Raw genomic sequence first — 23,541 nt, forward strand, 5'->3', positions numbered from 1 at the left:
CCTATTCTTTTATTAGTTGTCCCCCGAAATCAGTGGGGTTCTGAGGTCCTGCGGATCCTCCCCTTTGGCTGTGGGGGGATCCTTTAGCAGTGGGCGGGCTTCCGCCCGCCCAGTTCCCAGAAACCCAATAGGTACATCCCCCCCGCCCCCCAAATCGGCTCCTTCATGGGGCCATGAGCACGGTCGTGTACTTGGCGTGGTTTACCCCTGTCCTGGACACCTGCCCTTTCTGCGGTGTGAGGGAGACCCTGGCGCACGTTTACTTAGAGTGCGCCAGGTTCCAGCCCCTACACCGGCTCCTCATTACCATCCTATTACGTTTCTGGTTGCACTTTTCCCCTCACCTCCTTCTGTACGCACTCCCTATCCATGGCCCCACGAAGTCCCGGGACCTCCTGGTCAACCTCCTCCTCGCCCTGGCAAAAAAGGCCATCCATGCGACCAGGGAGGGGAGGTTGGCCGATGGAGACTCCGGTGACTGTGGGGCTTGTTTCCGATCCATGGTCCGATCACGCATCCGGGTGGAGTTCCTCTAGGTGGCGTCCACTGGCTCCCTTGACGCCTTCGAGGAGCAGTGGGCGCTGTCCGGGGTTCTCTGCTCGGTGTCCCCGTCAGGTTCCCTCCTTCTGACCCTTTAACCTCACTCCTGTCCCTGTTCTTTTATTAGTTGTCCCCCGAACTCAGTGGGTTCTGTGGCCCTGTGGCCCTGTGGTTCCTCCCCTTAGGCTGGGGGAGGATCCTTTAGCACTTCCCGGACACCCAATAGATACATCTCCCCCCCACTCGGCTCCTTCATGGGGCCATGAGCACGGGCGTGTATTTGGCGCGGTTTACCCCTGTCCCAGACACCTGCCCCTTTTGCGGCGTGAGGGAGACCCTGGCGCATGTCTACTTAGAGTGCGCCAGGTTGCAGGCCCTATACCGGCTCCTCACTAATCTTCTGTTGCGTTTCTGCCTGCACTTTTCCCCTCACCTCCTTCTCTACTCACTCCCTGTCCGTGGCCCCACAAAGTCACGGGATGTCCTGGTCAACCTCCTCCTCGCCCTGGCTAAAATGGCCATCTACACGACCAGGGAGAGGAGGTTGGCTGATGGAGACTCCGGTGACTGTGGGGCTTGTTTCTGATCTATGGTCCGTTCACGTATCCGGGTGGAGTTCCTTTGAGCGGCGTCCACTGGCTCCCTTGACGCCTTCGAGGAGCAGTGGGCACTGTCCGGGGTTCTCTGCTCGGTGTCCCCGTCAGGTTCCCTTCTTATGACCCTTTGACTGCACTCCTGTCCCTGTTCTTTTATTAGTTGTCCCCCCGAAATCAGTGGGGTTCTGAGGTCCTGTGGGTCCTCCCCTTAGGCTGGGAGGGGATCCTTTAGCATTGGGCGGGCTTCGCCTGCCCACTTCCCAGACACCCAATAAGTACAAACATCTACAGTTACATTAGATAAAACAAAGAATTTTTTTATGTGGGATAAAAACTTTCATGATTCAGGGTGCAAGCCAACATTAATTAACCAAAATAACGAGGAGTCCTTATGGCACCATGAGGACTCCTTGTTGTTTTTGCTGATACGGACTAACACGGCTACCACTCTGAAACTTGTCGATTAGCAGAGATTAGCAAGATACTGCCCCAATAGGCAGCTTTCTCCATAATTATCTACTATAGGTTTCTTTTACCTTCTTCTGAAGCATCTGACCAATGTCAGGGACAGGATAGAGCAATAGAAGGAATTGATATGGCAGTTCCTCTGTTCCTAAGATTGCTTTATTTTTATTGTTTGTTTTTTTCTTCCCCAAGGTTGACATAGAAATTAATGGTGAACCTGTAGATTTGCACATGAAACTAGGGGACAATGGAGAGGCATTTTTTGTACAGGAAATGGACAATGATCAGGTAATGTCTAAAGATAATTTTCATTTGTCAACATTCTGATGCATACATTGTGGCTGCGATTTTGAATTTAGGGCTTTTGTTTAAAAGTATACCTCGATCTAGAATATGTTTTACTGTGTCATTCTGACAGTTGCTGTGCATTTTTTCTCACAGAGGAGTTTGGTACTGGATTAAATTAGCATTTCAGGTTTGACAGTTTGGCAAAGCCCATTGTCAAAGTAATAAGTAAGGCCCGTGTGTGTGTGTGTGTGTGCGCGCGCATGCATGCGCACACAGGCACAAAAATATGAACACTTTAGCACATTCCAAATATCTGCAAGTACATTGCCTAATGCACACTTGTAATCAGTGATTTACACTGCCTAGGCCTATGCTTGCACAAATCTCTGATTTGTGTGTGTGTGTGCATTGAGCATTGTGCTTATGCAAAAGTGTGTGTGTCCTTTTAAACACTTGGTCTTAAAGTGTTCATGTTACTCATTAAAGATATGATTCTGCACCCATTACTCACACCAAAACCTACTTAAACTAGGACTCCTGTTGTGAGAATCTGTGATTAACTGCTATGCACTTTAAATGAGTGCCACACTGATGTTGATGACACTTCCCACAAGGTAGAGAAGGGTAAACCTTTTAGGGGTATTTGCTTTAGGAGTATGTGACAATTGTTTTGATTCTCCAGCATGAGACAACTTTTTAAACCCTGATGCACCAGTTTAGTCCCATTAACTTCAGTTATGAGTCGCATCCATGAACAATCTTTCTCCCCATGTCTTTACATCTAAATATGTTAGATGGTAGCAATCGTTTCCGGATAAACAAGATTGCTAGGAAACTTTCCACGTGTATTTTAGATGGGATATGTATATTAGTTAGTGTATATAATCACATAAACAGAATCTTTGGGAAAGTTCTGGTCTCCATGAAATCTTGACATTGTGTAGTACAAGTCATGCCTGTCACTGATGCAGAGGTTACCAGCTCCCTACTGTTTCCTGAGTCTGACCGCACTCCTGTCCATGTTCTTTTATTAGTTGTCCCCCAAAATTGGGTTTTGAGCTCCTGTAGATCCTCCCCTTAGACTGAGAGGGGGATTCTTTAGCAGTGGGCGGGCTTCTGCCTGCCCACTTCCTGGAACCCAGTTGGTACTGTTTCCTGAGAGTGGTGTGATTTGCACGTAGATCATGGGGGCATGACCAGGGCATAAGTTATGAATCTTCACTTAAGAAATAGTGGTTCCATCACTTAATCAGCATTGAATTCTGCCCTGGGATGTGCACAGTGCCTGCAAAGCTCCCATTCAACTGGAGCCTAAGCAATCATCTAATATATGTTCGAGTTGCCTTGTGTGAAAAGCGAAAGGAACAATTGTGTTACAAGGCAGAGCCCTAACTGAATGTGGAAGTGAATGTGCCTCCCAGGGTGCAGCATATGCTCCACTGTGTACCTGGGTAGTTCCATGAGCCTTTTGTTGGGTGAGGTGTGGCTCTGCCTCCTCCCTTCCTGTCCTCCTTTGGCCCCACAGGAAAACCGCAGCTTGTTGGGGCACACGGCAGAAGCAGTCTCTGTGTTCAGGGAGTGTAGGGACAGTGTGTGGAAGCTTCTCAGGCCTCTCCTTGCATCCATGCTGGGGCCTGGCACAGTCTAGCCCAGTGTCTCCATTCTGATGTGTTAACAATTGAGATGATCCTGAGCCACAAGCTTTAGGTGTGGATCCAGAGCAGAGTCTGTGGAGGTTTGGATCTAGGATTCTGGTTCAAGCCCATTAGAGAGACAGAGTGTTGAGCTATTAAGATGGATCAGACTTACCCCAAAATTCTATGTTTGGTTCTTCTGGTTCTGGCCTATATCTAGCATCAACTGGCTAGAGACACGGGCCAGTATTAGCTATATGGAAGAAGCCCGTAGTGCAAGTACCTCTAGGAGCTGCCACCCTGAAACCGTTCCCCCATGGCTTGGAGCCTAGGGAGCACACATGGGGAAGGGGCACTCTGGGCCCGAGTTGTTTTGATAGTCAGTTGGGTTAATGGGCAGAGACCATTCTGCTCAGATGCTAGACCTATATTTTTGACTGTGGGAGGGAATAATATAGCCCCCGGTTTTGGTTTTTATCTTCAGGAGGTAATTCCTTACCACCTTGTTACCTCCCCCATTCTATCAGAGGGAGCTGCTCTGATGGAATCACAGCTGAAGAGGAACTTAATGGACAGGGTGAGGAACCTGGACTCCACTGGATCCTCACAGGTATCAATCCCCGGTCTTGCTTCCCAGTCTGCTATAGAAAGCTCCTCGATTTCTGTCTCTGTGAAGAAAAGAAGGAAGAGGAGGAGGAAATCTACCCATAAACTTGACAGTTTAAAAAGAGAAGAGAATGGAGACACATCAGAAGATGAAGAAATGTTTTCTATACAGATTAGTTCAGAGGAAGAGAATGAGCCTGTGGACAATATGAGGTATCATCATTTATAATGTAGATCTAATGCCAGATTGAAAGGATTAAATGTTTCTTGCATGTATTGCACAGAGAGGGGACTCAGGTGTTTTTTCTGGATGTGTGTGTAAAAATGCCCTTCTGAATTAATAACCAAACCCTGAAAACTAGTTATGAAATCCGAGAGACTTCTGGTCTGAAACCAACATGGAGAAAACCCCCTTTTTAGTTTGGCTGTTACTCCCTGGTAATGTATAGGTACAGGAATCTAATAGACACCCATGATTAGAGCCTTAGCTAGTGTAAATTAGCATTCCTGCATTGATTTCAGTGGACCTACCCTGATACACACCAGCAGAGAATTTGTGTTAATACAGTGGATAAAACATTCTGATGATTAATCCAGAATATCCAGATCCAGTAATTGCTTGAGCTATAATTGTGCAAACCCCATACATCCTGAAGTTACAAGCATGGAGAGCCAACTGCTCTGTGGGTCCTCTCTTGGTCCCCTTTGTTCAGGTCTGCAGTTGCCTCTCCCTTGTTTTCCTCTCCCTATGTTTCAGAGCAACAATAGCTCATGGGTGCATTTCTGCTTTGAAATCTGGCAGAATAGGAGGGAAGCTTGTGACTTACAGTGATTACTGCTTCGGATTTATCACCTCCTACTATATGTACTCCCCACCCGCCATACATCTACTCTGAATCAGAAAACTCCATCTCCCCAATCTGTGTACAAAAGCGATGTTGAGGATTCAGAAGGTGAGAGTAGCATGTAGCAGAGTCAGTGCTTCTCCCTTCCGTTGCCCCTATCGACTTCTTCAGATTTCAGCTTCCCTCCAGCAGCACACATGGCTGAGGAGCATCTGGCCCTGAGAATGAGTTTTAATCTAGGAAATTGACAGCAAAGTGACCAGGAGAATGATATCTGTGGAACTATAGAGTGTGAGTCAGACTATGGCTTTCTCTCACAATTTGATTTATACCAACATCTGGGTGTCTTCTTACTACAACAGGGATCGGCAACCTTTGGCACGTGGCCTGCCAGGGTAAGCACCCTGGCGGGCTGGGCTGGTTTGTTTACCTGCTGTGTCTGCAGGTTCGGCCGATCATGGCTCTCACTGGCTGCGGTTCGCTGCTCCAGGCCAATGGGGGAGGGGGGAAGTGTCGGCCAGCACATCCCTCAGCTCGCGCTGCTTTCCCCAGCTCCCATTGGCCTGGAGCAGCGAACCGCGGCCAGTGGGAGCCACGATCGGCAAAACCTGCAGATGCGGAAGGTAAACAAACTGGCCTGGCCCTCCAGTGTGCTTACCCTGGCAGGCCGCTTGTCAAAAGTTGCCGATCCCTGTACTAGAACATGTCTGCATTATTTTGTCTATTAACTAAGATATGAGGAAATTTAATATTCAAGCATTATTTTAACTTCCTTTTTTTTTATTGCTCAGGATATCTGTTATGGATGAGTTTAGTGAAGAAGTGTCTGAAATAAATGCTTCTGGAATCAGTAAGCTTTCGCAGTCTGCGCCATACACCCATTCAGATGGAGAGTGGTCACCCCTTCAGAGGTACAGTATATAGAATTATAATATATAGGTTTCTTTAAACAATCTCTCCTTCCTCACTTAGTCCTACTTGGTGCCTTCTCAAGTCTTGCTGAGTCAAGCATTGTCACTATCAACTACTAGATGAATACCTTCTACAGTTCAATATGTAGTATTGTTGTAACCATGTCAGTCCCAGGATATTAGAGAGACAAGGTGAGTCAGATAATATCTTTTATTGAACCAACTTCTGTTAGTGAGAGAGACAAGTTTTTGAGCAACACACAGCTCTTTTCAGGTCTAGGAAAGTTACTCCCAATGTTACATTTGCATTTAGCTATGACGCTGGGAGAACCTTTCCCACACCTGAAGAAGAGCTCTGTGGGCCTTGAAAGCTTGTCTCTGTCACCAATAGAAGTTGGTCCAATAAAATATATTGCCTCACCCACCTTGTCTCTACATATGAATTCTGACAGTATGTAACAGCTTTAGTGCAACTCAGCTCTTACTTCAAATGTGGACTATGCTGTGTTTGAATCCTAGAATATTTGTTGCCTTAATCTGGTCACATGCCCAGTGCTGATCTTTGAAGTTTGGGAATCATGCTGCCCTAAACCAAAAATTCATTTGTCCAGAAACAATGATCTAATCCTGCAGCAATTACTCACATGTGTAGTAACACTGATGGAACTTGAATCCATGCTACACAGAAAGACTTTAATGAATTTAGTCATGAGTCTATTTTTTTGTACATGTTTTTTTTTTTTTTACCTTCCAAGAACTTGCAAGATTGCACCCTAAATATGCAGGGTTGTGAGTTCAATCCTTGAGGGGGCCACTTAGGGATCTGGGGCAAAAATCAGTACTTGGTCCTGCTAGTGAAGGCAGGGGGCTGGACTCGATGACCTTTCAAGGTCCCTTCCAGTTCTAAGAGAAAGGTATATCTTCAATTATTATAATATGTAAAAAACCAAGATTCTTAATGATTGAAGAAAATAAGCTTCCTTTGTCTATTTCAAAAAACTATTTCTTTAGTTACAAAGGTGACTATAACATGGAATGTTTATTATAGATAATAAACACATATACATACAGCATACTATATGCATTTCTTGTTTAATACTCTTTGTGTACACGCAGTGTGGGTGTGCATACATTAGAATCAAAGTGTGTCAATTTGGATTGTATTTCTTCCTCCTGAGGAACAGCCTCAAAGCTGTTCAGTTGACATCAGACAGGTCCTCTTTCTGCATGTCACAGTGAGGTTCCAATGAAGTCTATTTCTTGGTGACATGGTGGCTGGTTTGAATTGTATGCTACCTATGTGCTTCTTGATTACAGTGCTCAGATTTTGAAAACTTGAGATGTACAGGCCTGTTTTCAAATGGCCTTTGAGTGCCTGAAGAGCTTGTGTTAGTTAGCACCTATTCTGAATAATGACACCTAGTATTTCTCTCTTTCAATGTATCGTGCTATCCAGTAAGCCTATAGATTGCACAGGGCCATCCTCTCATCTCACTGTTTCAGCAGATGGAGGCCTATCTAGTTCTTGTCCTCATCAATCCTCTCACTTCCCTGCTACAGACAGGTAGAGGAATTATTCTCTCTCTCTCTTGGGATGTGGGATTAATCCTTTAATGCATTAACAGTATGCAAATTTTGCCTAACTTACAAAGCTGCTTATTACTAACCTAGACACTTGGGAGGAAAATGCAAGATAGCAGAATTTCCTTTACTTACCTCCAACCTGGGCTTTGAATGTAGATAAGTTGCACAGAGAAGCCCTGCATTGCACTATGATGGGTAATATAACATCAGTATAATGAGAAAAAGGATTAGAAAAAGGGAAAAAAGACCAAGAAAACATCCAAGGACAAATGATCCAGCTCCTTGGCTGGTGTTAATTGCTGTAGTTCTATTGAAGTTAATACAGACATTTCCTTTTGGGCTTTCTGCAGCTTAATTTTTAAAAAAAAGTCATTTCCATTTAACAAAAAACAGGGCCTTCCTGCAGAGTTTGCTTTCCTTCTATGGTAACACAGTATTTTAAAATGAAAAATCTAAACCCCCTCTCAAGATGATGCTTAATCAGACAAGAGAGGGGGCGGCATGAGTAAGGGAGCCTTTTTCTCTTCTCCTCCCATCTTCATTCTTTGGGTGGGGGATGGAAGCTTTTCTGTACTTTGGAATGGAGGGGAGAGCATCTATAGAGAGGAAGGATGGTCCAGTGTGTAAGCAATAGCATAGGACTTAGGAGATCTAGATTGAAGTCCCTTCTGTGCTACATCCTTCTTATGTAACTATGGGCAAGTCACTTAGCCTCTCTGCACCACCATTCCCCATCAGCATTTAAATAACAGCTGATGAAAATATGGTAATAGGCTGTCTTTTCCACACTTGAGGATTTCTGCTGAAATGCCATCTTTTCCAGGAGTCTTGCCACTTGATAGCAAATCAATGCCCTTGCTTAGTTCTTCTACAGTGGGCTCCACATCTAGCTCTGGCATGACCTGTAGAGTTGGTATTTGGTCCAGTGATTCATTGTTTCTTTCTTGTGTGTATACCTCTGACTTCACAAAAGTCATCTTACTGGGCCTACAACAGCTGGTGAATTGTGTCTACCCTGAATCATAGTGCAGATTCTGGGCTGGAAGATTAACTAGAAACATGGTATTTTCTCTGAGTCAACTCCAAGAAAAGCACAGAGAACAAAACTGACCATTGTATATTGTCTTTGTGGACCTAACCAAAGCATTCAACACAGTCAGCAGAGCAGGTCTGTTTGTAATACTAGAAAAGATGGGATGCCCACCAACCCTGCTATGTCTTATATGTTCATTCCACAACAACATGACAGCAACTGTCCAGTTTGATAGATCCACTTCGGACAGCTTTGAGATGAAAAGCAGAGTGAAGCAAGGATGTGTTCTTGCCCCTACACTCTTTGGAATCTTCTTCTTGGTACTTTTGAACTGTGCATTTAAGTACATGAAAGATGGAGTGTATCTCCACAGAAGATCGGATGGGAAACTCTTCAACCTATCATGACTTAACTCAAAGACCAAAGTCAAAAAGGTGCTAATTGGGGAACTTCCCTTCGCTGTTGCTGCTGCCCACATAGCTCATGGTGAAGATCTACTACAGGAACTCATGGACCGTCTTTCAAGTGCTTGTCAGGCATTTACTCTCACCATCAGCATTAAGAAAACTGTTGTATTAGGACAGGGAGCTCCACAAGATCTTTCAATTGCCTTAAATGCAAACCAGATAGAAGTAGTCCAAAAGTCCAGCTTTTTAAGTTCTATAGTGACCACCAACCTCTCACTGGATGAAGAACTAAATGTTCGCATTGGAAAGGCTGCCATCAGCTTTAGCAGACTAACTAAAAGAGCATGGACATTGAACAACTCAAAGCTTACCATCAAGACCAAAATGCTAGTGCCTCAAGCCTGCATTCTCAGCACTCTCGTGTATGTTGGGGAAACATGGACAACTTATGCTCATCAGGAGAAAAGGTTAAACAGTTTCCACCTATGCTGTTTATGCCACATACTCAACACCAAATGGCAGGATAAAGTCACCAACACAGAGGTTCTTCAAAGGACAAATGTACCAAGCGTGACAGCCTTGCACAAGCAAAGACGACTTCACTGGCTGGGTCATCTGAGTAGGCCGGAAGATGGACACATACCCAAGGGCATGTTATACCGGGAGTTATCAGAGGGAACAAGAACAACAGGATGTCCCAAGCTTCACTATAAAGACACATGCAAGCGAGATATAAAGGAATTTGGAATTGATCCTGACCAATGGGAAATCTTGGCAAGTGATCGTAACAAGTGGCACCATCATCTCCATCAGCGTATCAAAGTCCATGACAGAAGCTGGCTCCTACAGCTTGAAGAGAAAAGAGCCTGTAAGAAGCAAGCAGCTCCCAATACATTTGCAATAACTGCCAAAGATCATGCAGATCTTGGATTGGACGATTCAGTCACATGAGACATTGCAAACCATCTACATCATAGACAGCAATTCCCACTCTCTCTCGTTTACGAAAGGATGCTGACATGACAGTGACTAAAGTAAGGTTTCCATTCCTTATTGTGTAACATCAACAGAATGCTGGATATGGTTCAGTCATGGTTTAGCCTGTAATAACTAATTGAAGACAATGGAATTTCACAAATCTCACCAAGGGCTTAATCGAAAAACAGCGGGGTTGCACAGTGATAACAGGGCCTAATTCAGCCTATGGAACCTTTATTACAGATGTTGATTTGAGAGAAGAAAGAGCCTAGTCTGAATTTCAGATCTCGGGCAGTCTTTGCGGGTTGGTGGTTATAAAGATGGAAGCTCTCAATGCCATTTTACCATGTCATTTTTCCAAGCACAACACCACTTTAAATAATCAAAAACACCTCCCTCCTGTGCTCAAATGCATTTTTTCTATGTCAGCGAGAAACAGATAGATAAAGAAAACATCAGTTCCTTTTAGCATTTGATCAGGCAGCTAGTGTGCTGTGAATGCAACTTATTCCCCTGTACACAGCTGTCACACTGTTCCCTTGTGGTCTCTGTATCTGTTTGTCGTATCCCCCTGTCTCTTATCTAAAGCTTAGATTGTAAGAACTTCAGGCTGAGACTCTATTATGATACCTGTTAGCACAGCACCTATCATGATGGGGCCCTGCCTTCACGGCATTACTGCAGTGCACATAACAAATGTCAAAGTTAATAATCATTTCACTAGTGTTTGTTGTATGCCAGAGGAATTCCCCACTTTTGCTATTCTGCCTGACTTGTTGGTGCACATCACTGGGCTGTGATGGTAAGTGGACTATTTTGACAACTCTCAGTCTTATCCAAATATTTACTGCTTTAATGAAGTTCAGATCATGCTATATAGTTCCCTTTGTAAAAAATACTGTGCTCTTTCAGGGATAGATTCTGTAACAGTTTTTTTCTGGCTAAATTCAGTCTGTTTTGTGGGATTATAATTTATCCCCCCCATAGTCTTCAACATCATTCTCTAATCTCCCTATCTCTCCCACTGAGATCCCACCTTTCCATTTATTTATTTCCTTTCTGATGTATATCTCCTAGCCTTGATGTTCATGTCATAATCACCATTTTTTAAAACATGGCCAGGATTCCTTTGGGAGCCATTAATATTCTTGAGGTTACTTGACCAATGCAAGACATGCCTTCCTCAGGAGTTTAGTGCATTACCTGAAGAATATTCCCAACCCCTTCCAAGACAGAGAGCAAGAAATTAGAAGTGGAAATGAACCTAGAAGATCTCCTACGTGGCAGGGCACAATCACTAGATTACCAATCTTACAAGGTCGTTATCTTGAATATGTCTAGCTCATCCCTGATTGAAGCATGCAAAACTCTGCCGTTGCTCTGGCACTTAATTTGTCCCAATTCAGTAAAAAGCAAAACAAAAATCTTTGAAGACAATATGCAATGTGATCATGAACTTTGTTAGTCTTTTATCAAAATTGATTTTGACAGCAGCTATGTGCAGTGAACACTGTCTTAAGCAGACACAGCATGGCAAAAATATACAACATGAGGTGTGAAGGCAGAAGTATACACACATGAGCTCATAAACATAGTCAGTGCCTTCAGTAATAAACTAGGGGTCACGTCAGAGAGGTGCTGGTCAGTGGTAGGAGCAGTTTAACATTATTAAGGGAACATGGTGTGTAAAGAAAAAAGTCCTTGAGTTTGTCATTGTAAGCCCAGGGGAAGTGCTGAGGTAGGGGAATTCCCACATCACAGTTCAGGGTATTTAAACTCCTGGTGATTTTTCATATAATTCTGCCAGGCTCAATCCCTATCTATGGCGGGAGGAGTTATCTCTTCAGCTGAGTAACCTCATGGCCCAAAAAGACTATGCATGTCCATGGAAGAGGAAATCCTTTCCAAGCAGAGCAGTGGTAGTATGCTGCAAAGCGACAGTGCATTTGCATTATATGCTTACGTTCTTTCTCCATCTTGGAGTCTCCTAAAGTAATTTTTTTGTGATGGCTCTAAAGGCATGGGGTGTTGCAGAGCTGTGCTGTGTAGCTTTTTGCTTCCCAGTGCCCTTGTGCAATGGAATCATGGTAGTTTTGGGACTTCTGTGGGCAGGAAGAGGGTCCGAGACTTTCACTCTAAGGGAGTGACAGCTCACCTCAGAATGCTAAGACCACCAACCCCAGCTTGCGATTTGTAGATGGCATGGGAAACTAACCTTTGCATAATGTTCCAACTAATCTAAGTAGCAGGAATGTTTTAACATCTTTTTTTTTGTTGTTGTTGCAAATAATGCAGTATTTCTGGTGCATGTTTATATTTCTGATTTTGATATTACAGCACTTAATTTAAGAGGCCCAGAGATTCCAAACATTCTGATTATAATTCTTGTGCACTTCTTAAAGTTACATTAGTGTTTGTGTGTTAATCTACAAGGGGAGCGCTATGGAAAAGAATTTTGGAATGTGGACATCTTTTGCCTTCTAAAATTATAAGTTTTATTATATCTAAATTGCATTTAAGCAAAGCCAGACATTTACAAAATGAAATACTGAATATGTATGCACTTCATTGTGCTTGTGTGAAATGCCCAGTAGATGCATTCTTGTTTTTTGGGGGGGAGAAGGATGGATTAGTAGGATTGCTGAGTTCAAGTCCTAACCCACCTACTGATTTACTGTGTTCCCTTGGGTAAGTCACTTAAGGACAGATTTTCAAAGGTAGTTAGGTGCCTAAAGATGCAGATAGACACCTGGGTCTTGATCAATGGAAGCTAGGAGCCTAAATACCTTTGTGTATGTGGGCCCCAGTAGAATTTTCAAAAGTGCACAGATGTATAACTCCCATGAAAATCCCACTAGATGCCTGTTTGCATCTTTAGGCATGTTAAGATTTTTAAAGATATTTATCTCCTCATCTGTAAAATGATGAGATTGTGGTGAGCATTGATTAATGATTGTAAAGAGCTTGGAAATCAATAGGAAAATTTTTTTTACAGCAATGACCCTTGCAAATGTGCTGATTTTCTTAAATAACTAATTACTTGTCGCTGGAGGAACTTAGCATTTGCCATGTTTAAGGTATTTCCTATAGCAAGCACAGGAAACTACAAGGGCAAAATGCAGATAAGTAGGTAACCGTGTCTATTTATCAGAGGGAAAATTGTCAAATTTTAAGATCTGCCATTGTGCTAGTGCAAAGTAATTGTTATCTGAGAACTGTCAGACTAAAGAAGCTCAATCTGTTTAGTTGATCTAAGAAAAGGTTAAGAAATGTCATAGTCATGACAAATTCAGATTAGTATTAAAAAGCACATTTTTAATAGTGAGGGTAATTAACTGTGGGAACTGCTTTTCCAGGGATGTAGTAGATTCTTCAAATCAAGATTGGATTTGTATTTAAAATATATGCTCTAGTTCAGCCAGAAGTTGTAGGCTTGATGCAGGAATTTGGGATGAAATTTGAGGGGCTTGTGCTATGCAGGAAGTCAGATGAGCAGAGTCATCCCTTCTGGCTTTACAGTCTATGAACCATCACTGATTAGTGACCATTTGTACTATTGACTACTGATTTTATTGCATTAATCAAAGATGACTGGTGATGCCACAGACTAGTAATTTACTGATTATCACTCTTTCTTCCATGTGTTTTTATACACTGGATGCCCTCCCTGAACTAGTCTATACTCCTGCCACCTTCAAATTCCTCCTCAAGACCTCGATGCCTACCAAAACCTGACAGCTATTAATGGGTGTACAGAGAGCCAGTCTGAGAGAGTTATTTTGAAAATGGTTTATCATGCTTCCATATCTTTGATTTGCTGCTGAGCTCCTTAGATTTCTGAACTCTTTGGGTCATGATTGTTAGAAGGTGCCTAGTGTATTGTGGCGACACTAGTAATACAGATAATAGACAGCAAGAATGCTGCATAATGCAGCTTGGCCTATGCTTTGCTTTTACTTAGCTCTTTAATGAGTACCATTTTGTTTTGTTTTCCAGTCCCTCAGGTTCACGCCCTCCCACTCCTAAGAGCGATTCAGAATTAGTCAGTAAATCTTTGGACAGGGGGATGCAGAAGAATAACCCACAAATTCATTGGGCCTGGGGAGAACTACCTCAAGCTGCAAAGGTATCAAACATCACTCCTGTTTCATTCCTTCCAGTATGTACTGTGTATTGTTAACAGGGCATGTGTACATATGGGTGCAATATTTCACATAGCTGATATACGTGTTTGATTTTAGGCTTTTACTTCATGCAGGCAAATCGAAGTCAGGATTAAGAACTGAATTATGTGGAGTCTTGAAAGATGAGGACAAGAAATTAATATCTAATGAGATAGAGAAGGGGAAGCCAATGAAGGAAGTCAAAGGGGGAGGGTGATGTGGTTTGATGGATGGGCTAGGAAGATTGCTTTAGAGGCTGCAGTTGGGATGGGCTGGAAAAGGCATTGTGGATTTTTGGAATGACTGTCCAAGAGGATGAGGTTGCACTGATTGACATGGGAGATGGTGAAGACTTGGATAAGAGTTTAGCTGTTGGGACAGAGTAGAAGGGTTGGATCTTTAAAGTATTGCAGGGGAAGAAATGGCAAGTCAGGGACTTGGCCTAGATAGGAAATACTGATGTAGGCAAACATTTCTGCTAAACGAGGAAGGCTTTGCATGTGAACACTTTGCCTACAGAATTACAGGTACTTGGTGTTGTTCATATTTGTTACTGACTGAAACAGAGAACATTCCTGGCCAAGATTTCATGAAGTGACTAGTTGTTTTGGGTTCCCATCTTAAAGTATGCTAAAGGGAGCTGATTTTCAGAAAGTTCTGGGCACCCAACTTCGGACAGTCAGGCCCTTTCAAGGTGTCTGCAGATGGGCAGCAAAGTCCCCAGTTGATTTTTAAATTTTTAGCCCCACCTGTAACTTTGGTTATAGATAGTGAGAGACATCAGTGACTGAAATAACCAAGTACAGAAATACTATGTCCCACTGCCCTATGGACAGATGATGCAGTTAAATTTTCAAAAGTGCCTAAGTGACTTAGGAGTCTATGTTCCATTGAAAGTCAATGAGACTTGGGTTCCAAAGTCACTTAAGGTTTTTTTGAAAATTTTACCCATATATCCAAATAAGAGGCACCTTTACTATGGCTTTGTAAGCATATAGATCACAACTATTCATTTTATGTCAAGTATTAGAGCTGTATAACAGTGAGTGAGTGCTGAAGTAAATGCAGCATTTCGCACTCGGGGTATGTCAGCGTATGGTGCACGTCTAGCTGCTGCATAGTCTAACCAATAGGCTGACTCTATGACATGACAGCTTTGCGGTGTGTATGCCTTGAACGTTCTCATAATCAAGACTCAAACTAAGATCCTGGTGGTCTGTTGGCAGCTGCTCTGCTAAGGAGCAGCTCTACAGGGGGGCTTAGCTCCTGGGCAGGCTAATAGGAGTTGTTCTTAGCATGGCTTCTCAGAGACTCACTCTTTGAATATCTTTCACTGGGAGCCACCCCTTTTATTAGAAGTGTTTGTTCACTAAAGTCCCAGTGTTGTAGCCATTCACAGTGCAGTTCCCCTTTTGAAATCAACAAGAGTTCTGCAGACAGAGCATCTATTGAATTGGGCTGTTAAGAACCAGTGATTCAGCTAACTGAGGTTTCCAGCGGTAGCTGGTTTTCTTGAGAATCAGCTTTCAGTGAGCATGGCAACGGTAAGTGTTACGGGCCCTATTCTGCTTCCTAGGAGATGCGCAGTGCCTTTACCTCTCATTGAAATCCAAACCAAACAGGACAGTGCAAAGTAGAGCTTTGTGTGAATAGACCAGGCTAACTTCTGACTATTTTGTGTGTCTCTTTTTCTCAGGGGCTTTCATTATCCTGATCTGTTTATTTTTTCTCCTAGTCCACTTCTCTACTCAAGGCAAAGGAATCCAGCATGGTGAATGTAAATCCTTCAGAAAGCACTCATTTTCAGGTCATTCAAAGTGAGTCTGCAGAGGAGATAAGCAGCTTGACTGCTTTACCTGCCATTGGGCAGGCAGCTGTTGCGGCTTCTGATGTAAATGACCCCCAGCCAGTGCCAGCTGAGATAAATGAACCAGAGATAGAGGCTCTAGGAGCAGCTGCACCATCTCTGCCTGCAAATGAAGAAATCAAACAAGCTGCAGCTTGCTTAGTGCAGCAAGCAAGCAAAATAGATTCCCCTTCTAGAAAGAAAGGTAAAGCAGTGTCTCCTGCAATTCTACGCATGTGATTTTGCACCTAGATGCCACAGTGATTAGGCTTTTTGTAGCCAGATGAACTAATCTATAACTCCAGAGCATTTTTGGAGAGACTGAAAGGAGAGCAATATGCCTTTTAACATAAACAACAGCTGAGCATGTGCGTGTGGAGTGGGTTTTTTAAGAGAGCTGTAATGACAGGGAGAGAAATAATTTTCTCCCTTGGTTACTGTATTTAGCAGATCTGTGCAGATAAGCAAGGTTGCAAAACTTGTACTAAATTCTTCCCTGTTTCACAAACCCAGGGGTTGCAGAATTTTGTAATCTGAGCATGCTATAGAGTTCCCTTTCAGCTGTACCAATAAATACTCTGCTCTACAGCTGTGCCATGCCACTGCTAGCTTGTGGAATGCCTCAACCTCAAAGCAAAGTTGCAACGTGTCCTTTGCGTAAACATCATGCATGCCACAAAGCAGAATGGTCTAATCACACATAAGCAATTTCTGTTGTGTTCAGCACACGTATAATCTTCAATTGGAATATAACTCTGCCCATTTTATTCCTCTCTAATTTCTCAAGATGATGCTAGATTGTTTTCTGGTAAGGGATATAATCTCCACATGAAGTTTATGCATTCACAATATGTATTTTGGTAGACCCCAAATTCTCCAGGGTGCTTTACCCGAGCAGACATTATTACAGACACATTTCTCAGCCAGTTCCCCAGTGGTTCCACGTCTGAAGGTAGGAGTGATTGAGGTGTTCCATCTAGTATGCAATCATTTGTGCGCCTTCACTTGCCTTCCTTTGATTACTTGTCAGAAATTCAGGAGTGAGTTGTGTGTTTTGAGTAAAGGATGCAAACTGGAGGTCACAGCTCTGGGTAGGACTCTCAGGATTTCACCCTCCGTGCAGTCACTCTTCTAGAAGTGGCTACGAGAGCAAAGATGGGCCAGTGGTCATGGCACTGAGCTAGGACTTGGGAGACCCGTGTTCAAGTCCCTACCCTTTGTCACCAGGGACAAGTCACTGAACATCTCTGTGCCTCAGTTTCCTATCTGAAAAATGGGGACAATAGCACTTCTAAATGGACAGGGATGTTGTGAGGATAAATATATTAGAGAATGTGAAGTGCTCAGATAACATGGTGATGGCGGACATAAAAGTACCTAAGATAGGCTGATAGAATTTAAGACCAGAAGGGACCATCATGATCATCTAGTCCAGCCTCCTACACGTTGCCAACCACAGAACCCAACTCACCCCTGTAATAGACTCATAACCTCTGGCTGAGTTACTGAAGTTCTCAAATCATGATTTAAAGACTTCAAGTTATAGAGAATCTACCATTTACACTAGTTTAAACCAGCAAGTGACCTATGTCCCATGCTGCAGAGGAAGGTACAAGGAGTCCTCTAGGGTCTCTGCCAATCTGACCTGGGGGAAAATGCCTTCCCTCCCCAAAAATGGCGATCAGTTAGACCCTGAGCATGTCGGCTAAACCCACCATCCAGAAACCTGGGAAAAAATTCTCTGTAGTAACTCAGAACCCTCCTCATCTAGTGTCCCATCTCCAGCCATTGGTGATATTTGCTACTAGCAATCGCAGATGAGACACAGGCCATTGTAGGAAACCTCATCATTCCATCTCCTCTATAAACTTATTAAGCTCAGTCTTGAAGCCAGTTAGATTTTTTTTTTTTTTTTTTTTACTCCCACTTCCCCCCTTGGAAGTTGCTCCAGAAGTTCACTCCTCTGATGGTTAGAAACCTTCATCTAATTTCAAGCCTAAACTTGTTGCTGTCCAGTTTGTATCCATTTGTCCTTGTGTCAACATTGGCCTTAACTTAAATAACTCCTCTCCCAGCAAAACCAAACCATTATAAAGTTTTTTTTGGTCCCTCACTTGTTAGGTATCCAAATGAGACATCATGCATAGCCAGCATTGACTTCAGTTGGAATTGTGGGTGCTCTGCACCTCTGAAAATCAGCCTTTTGGTGTTTCACCAGGGCATCGAAAATCAGTGGCCAGTTGTGAAACTTTTGGCCTTCCAGTTTTGTGTCATTGTAGATAATTGTTTTTTCTTTTACCTAAGAATTGTGTGCACATGCTTTATAGCTCCTTAAGATATAAGTTATTTTTAATTCTTGTTGTGTATTTGGAAGACACCAATTCATTATTTATTTACTCTGTGTTTGACAGATAAACGAAGCCGGCATCTTGGTGCTGATGGTGTCTATTTAGATGACCTCACTGACATGGATCCAGAAGTTGCTGCTCTTTATTTCCCCAAAAAGTATAACTATTTATTTGCATTAGACTATATTAGTTAAATCTCTATCTTCTCCTGTCAAATTCTTAGCAGGTCTCATTGTGCCAAGATTATAGGAATATTGGCTGTAAGTAACATTCAGCTAAATGATAGTCTAGGTCAAAAAAGGATGTTGGGAAGGATACCTAAAATTATGCAGAGAAAAGATGGGATTCTTGAAACTTTGTAACAGATCTATACTTTTTCATAAGAAATGTGACAGTAAATGCTAAGCATTATATACTAGTCTCAGACTGCTGTGCAATTTCCATTAACGTTATTGGGAGTTATACTCATGGATCAAGGGCAGTATATGGCTCTTAGCATAAAAGATACCCTAAGGGATCGATCTATTGATCTAAGATATATAGAGATATATGCACAATATGCTTTTCACCTTGTTTGTTACCTGAAATCACTTAAAGTTTAGTATTATTAATATTATTATTTTACTCTAGCTGTACCATAGTGATTGACCTTTTAGAAATACAAATACAAATGATAGAAAATTATTTTTGGATGACACTTATGCCTTTATTTATGAAAATGTGTTTTCTTCCCATTGTGGTTTAATTTCCATTAGAGTTTCTTTTAATATTTGTATGATCCTCTTCCCAGATCATACTATAGTGGTTTTGATGACAGAAAGCCATTCAGCAACAACTAAAGTGAGAATAATTTGAATAGTATCATTTTCTGCTTTCTTAAACATTGTTGTTAAGGATGGAATATTAACATTGAAACAAAATAGTGGTAGATTGGTAAAAGAGAGATTGTACTGCAAATTCTTCTCTCAAATGCCCTGTTATAACTCTGGAAGTCATTGTAACAGAGACAGAATTTTGTCCCTGTATGTTCTAGTAAATAATAACCTATCTACACACAGATTTTGATCCAATACAAGTATTTAAGGGTGATTATGTTTTACCAAAACAGTTATATTAGTACAGCCTGTAGCGTGGATGCAGTTATATAGATACATTATACTGGAATAGCTTATTACCTTTCCCATAGCTATGTTGGTAGAAGCAATATTATAACAGTGTAACTGTGTCCATGGTAGTGGGGTTGTACCTCTCTATACTGATGTGGTTAAAGCAATACAACTTTTGTGTATAGATGAGGCCTGAGAGAGGCCACTAATTTGAATTCCTTGCCATAGATAATTGATTTCCTGTTATGCCAGAGAATCACACCTTTTAACAAGTTGTTTGCCTTAGGGTGTGCTAGGGTGACCAGATAGCAAGTGTGGAAAATCAGGACAGAAGTGGGGGGTAATTGGCACCTATATAAGAAAAAGCCCCAAATATTAGGACTATCCCTATAAAATCAGGACATCTGGTCACCCTAATGTGTGCACAAAGTGGGTTTGGGCTTGTGAAGGAAGAGAATTTGGGAATGATACAGATCAGAAAACAATGAGGACTGAAAGACTGTTTTTTCCCCCCCTACAGCGGTGATAATATTGCACATGGAAAGAATGCAAATGAAAGTGGACCACGGTCAGCCAATCAGTCTCCTCACTCTGGTGGAAGTTCAGGTGTTGATAGTGGCGTTGAAGGTGTCTCGGATGGAATAAGAGACTTGCCTTCAATTGCCATTTCACTCTGTGGAGGTCTTAGTGAGAACAAAGAGATAACAAAAGGTACAGAATGATCCTGTGCCTTATGATTACATGTTGTTAGTCAACTCCTGTTAAATGGGAAACGGTGCCCTCTTGTGGCTAGAGGTAGGAATTTAAGGCTGAGGGAGTATGTAGCTCTGGAGTTGGCAACCTTTCAGAAGTGGTGTGCCGAGTCTTCATTTATTCACTCTAATTTAAGGTTTTGCATGCCGGTAATACATTTTAACGTTTTTAGAAGGTCTCTTTCTATAAGTCTATAATGTATAACTAAACTATTAGAGGAGTAGCTGTGTTAGTCTGGATCTGTAAAAGCAGCAAAGAATCCTGTGGCACCTTATAGACTAACAGACGTTTTGGAGCATGAGCTTTCATGGGTGACATGCATCTGACGAAGTGGGTATTCACCCACGAAAGCTCATGCTCCAAAACGTCTGTTAGTCTATAAGGTGCCACAGGATTCTTTGCTGTTTTAACTAAACTATTGTTGTTTGTAAAGTAAATAAGGTTTTTAAAATGTTCAGGAAGCTTCATTTAAAATTAAATTAAAATGCAGAGCCCCCCGGACCGGTGGCCAGGACCTGGGCAATGCGAGTGCCACTGAAAACCAGCTCGTGTGCCGCTTTCGGCACCCGTGCCATAGGTTGCCTACCCCTGATGTAGCTCTTCTCATTTGGATAAAAATGTCAGAAGTTCTAGGGTTATTAATACTATATTACTCATTTTAACTTACTGTAATATAGTTTGGAAATTACTGTATTTATAGGTTCACCTCATGCAACAGTAGTAAAAGGGTGCATTTGCCGTTTATTATGCCTTTTACTGCAGCGTATAATTGGTAAATTCACAGCTGTCACTACCATGAACAGGTAGGATGGTCCAATGGTTAGGGTGCAAGTCTGGGACTCAGAAGGCGTAGGTTCCATTTTCAGCTTCGGCACAGACTTCCTGTGTGATCTTGGACAAGTCATTAGTCTTTCTTTGGTTCCCTGTCTGTAAAATGGAGATAACAGCTCTTCCCTACCTCGCAGGAGTGTTGTGAGGATAAATACATCAAAGACCTTGAGGTGCTCAGATATGAATCATGGGTGCCATTGAAATATCTAAGACTGACTCTGCTCTGAGCACTGTTTGGAAACTAGAAGTTAAAATATTCCATACAGAGGGTAATTTACGATAAAGTAGTTCTATTTATTATTTTGTTAATGATCCAAATAATTGTGATTCTTGAAGGCGAGGAAGGGAAGGGAGTGTTTGTCCAGGAGGATGCATTTTCATTTTCCTCCAGGCCCTACGAGTATTGATCAGGTTTCTGGCTGGGGCTGTAGCTCTTCATCGAGTCCATCAACACCTGTTCCCTAATTAGCCAGAGAAGGTCAGTCACTGAAGAGGCACATCCTTACCCAGGAGTGAAAGGCCTGATCCTGCAATGTGCTGATCACTGTAGCTTTCATTGAGCACCTCCTGTGAGGAGTTCAGGGCAGTCAGCAGCTCAGAGGAAATACCCAGCACCTTGCAAGATTGGGGCTCTAAGCCCTGTCTCCATAGTACTGCTAGTCTCTGCTACCCCCTGTCATGAAGGACTGATCCTGAGCCTGAAACTTAACTCTTCAGAACGTTTTAATGCTAGTTATGGGGGGGATGTAGGGGGGTAGGTTGTCCCATTGCAGGTACTGTACTTATGTGAGTATGTTTTAAATATTTCCAACAGATCAGTTCTTAGAACAAGCAGTAACGTATCTGCAGTTTGTGGACAATCCTGCTATCATTGACGACCCCAACCTTGTGGTTAAGATTGGAAATAAGTAAGTACATTTCAGCAGGCAAAAGTCTGGACAATGTGGGAAAAGCACTTGCATGTTTTTAGTGCTACCCTAGTGCTTACACCAGCTGCACTATTGCTGAACAAACGGGTACTCATTTTTCTACTGTAGATTCACCCTGAGAGATTCAAAGCCAGTTACCGCTAATTAAGTAATTAATTTGGATTTCAAAGAGCTAGTATTGAATGCAGACAGTGTTCACACTCAATACCTAGAGTAAAAATAAAATAGACTATAAACCTTGCTAAGACATTCATTCAGTACAATTGAATGATGAATACTTATGGGGAAATCATGATTGGCCTGTGGCCATTCTATATGCAAAGAAAGAACCTGCATCTACTGAATATATTATTACCTCGCCTCTCTGCTGACTCGTGTGATTTTGGACAAGTTGCTTAATTTCTTGCCCTGCTTTCCTGATTTGTAAAACGGGGATAATACCACTTACCTACCTCACAAGGGTGTAGAGAGGAGAGGACTAGTTCGGGAAGGTCTGATTAGGTAAGGTGCTGGAGGCCTCGAGTGTGGTCCTGTACGGACCTCACTCTCATGGGAAGTTGGGTGGCATCGCTGAGGATTTAGCTTCCTAACTGCCATGGGAGTTGCAGGCCCTCAGCACACCACAGAAGAAAGTCAGCACCACACAGAACCCAAACCTGAACGTTTGTACAGCGCCTTGAAGGGGCAAAGAGCAATATAGGTGGCTCGTAGAAAATGTAGGTCCCTGAGCTATGGTACAGATATGAGGAATGGATGAGAAATACAATTTCTGTTTGGGGCTTAGCTTTTCTTTTGTGATCTCCTATGTGACTTCTCCTCCTGTGGAATTGTGGTATAGTAAATATGGACTGTCCTTGTACTGGAAAAGCTTTTACACCAGGTACCTACACAAGGGAAGTGCCAAGACGAGGATAGGTATTTGGGAATTTGGTCACCCTTTATAGCAATTCAGAGGAGAAAGGTTCCCCAGCTAGCAAGCCAGAGTCTTTAACCAGATTCTTTGAATATTAACCTCATCCTGAATAACTAAAGTGTCTGTTAACGTTTTACTGGAACTTTGCATTAATAAATAGACACAACCAAAGTAGTCTAAGGAGGACATGGATTTGCAGATCCAAATCTGAACTTCATGGCTTTATTCTTTAGTTTAAGTAAACTGCACTGCTTTAACTGACAGTGCAATTACTGTTAGGCTGTGAATTGGGATCGATGGTATTACAAAATGTAACAACACAAAACTATTTTGATTTCTCAGGTACTACAACTGGACAACAGCTGCTCCACTTCTACTGGCAATGCAAGCATTCCAGAAACCTTTGCCAAAGGTGAGATTGAACATGAAGTCAGTTGGGAAAGCATGACCTGTGGCATTTTTCATTTCATGGACTGAAATTCAGGAAGGCAGAGAAAGTGACTGTATTTTAGAGAGTCTACACGTCAGTAGGAATCATTCACACAACCAGTCACATAGCTTGTGCTGACAACACAGGGCTAAATTAAACCCAAAATTAAGATGGATTAAGGGCTTATCTACATGGGAAGTTAGTGTGCAGCAAACTAGGCTGTGAATGTACAGCACCCTAGCTACTTCGCACTAAGTCCCATGGGGAATTAGTGTATTAAGCTAAAGTGTATAAAGGCACTTCTAATGTGCAGTAAGAGTGTCCACACAGGGAGT

At 42.5% G+C, this 23,541-nt stretch overlaps 1 protein-coding gene across 14 annotated transcripts in view; it reads left to right on the forward strand.

Moving 5' to 3' along the window:
* LPIN1 (lipin 1) overlaps positions 1-23,541 on the forward strand; it is an 82,454-nt gene that overhangs the window by 39,289 nt on the left and 19,624 nt on the right. For 11 of the 14 annotated variants that reach the window (XM_050950719.1, XM_050950706.1, XM_050950717.1 and 8 more), the window contains 10 exons: positions 1,794-1,889; positions 4,008-4,342; positions 5,766-5,885; positions 7,342-7,449; positions 13,884-14,013; positions 15,786-16,101; positions 18,308-18,401; positions 19,871-20,061; positions 21,749-21,842; positions 23,119-23,188. In XM_050950719.1, the coding sequence (XP_050806676.1) occupies positions 1,794-1,889; positions 4,008-4,342; positions 5,766-5,885; positions 7,342-7,449; positions 13,884-14,013; positions 15,786-16,101; positions 18,308-18,401; positions 19,871-20,061; positions 21,749-21,842; positions 23,119-23,188 (1,554 nt within the window). The remainder of the gene's footprint in view (positions 1-1,793; positions 1,890-4,007; positions 4,343-5,765; positions 5,886-7,341; positions 7,450-13,883; positions 14,014-15,785; positions 16,102-18,307; positions 18,402-19,870; positions 20,062-21,748; positions 21,843-23,118; positions 23,189-23,541) is intronic. The other 3 variants (XM_050950708.1, XM_050950720.1, XM_050950718.1) reach the window with 2 other exon arrangements.

This window comes from Gopherus flavomarginatus, chromosome 4, assembly GCF_025201925.1.
Source record: "Gopherus flavomarginatus isolate rGopFla2 chromosome 4, rGopFla2.mat.asm, whole genome shotgun sequence".
NCBI lineage: Eukaryota > Metazoa > Chordata > Testudines > Testudinidae > Gopherus > Gopherus flavomarginatus.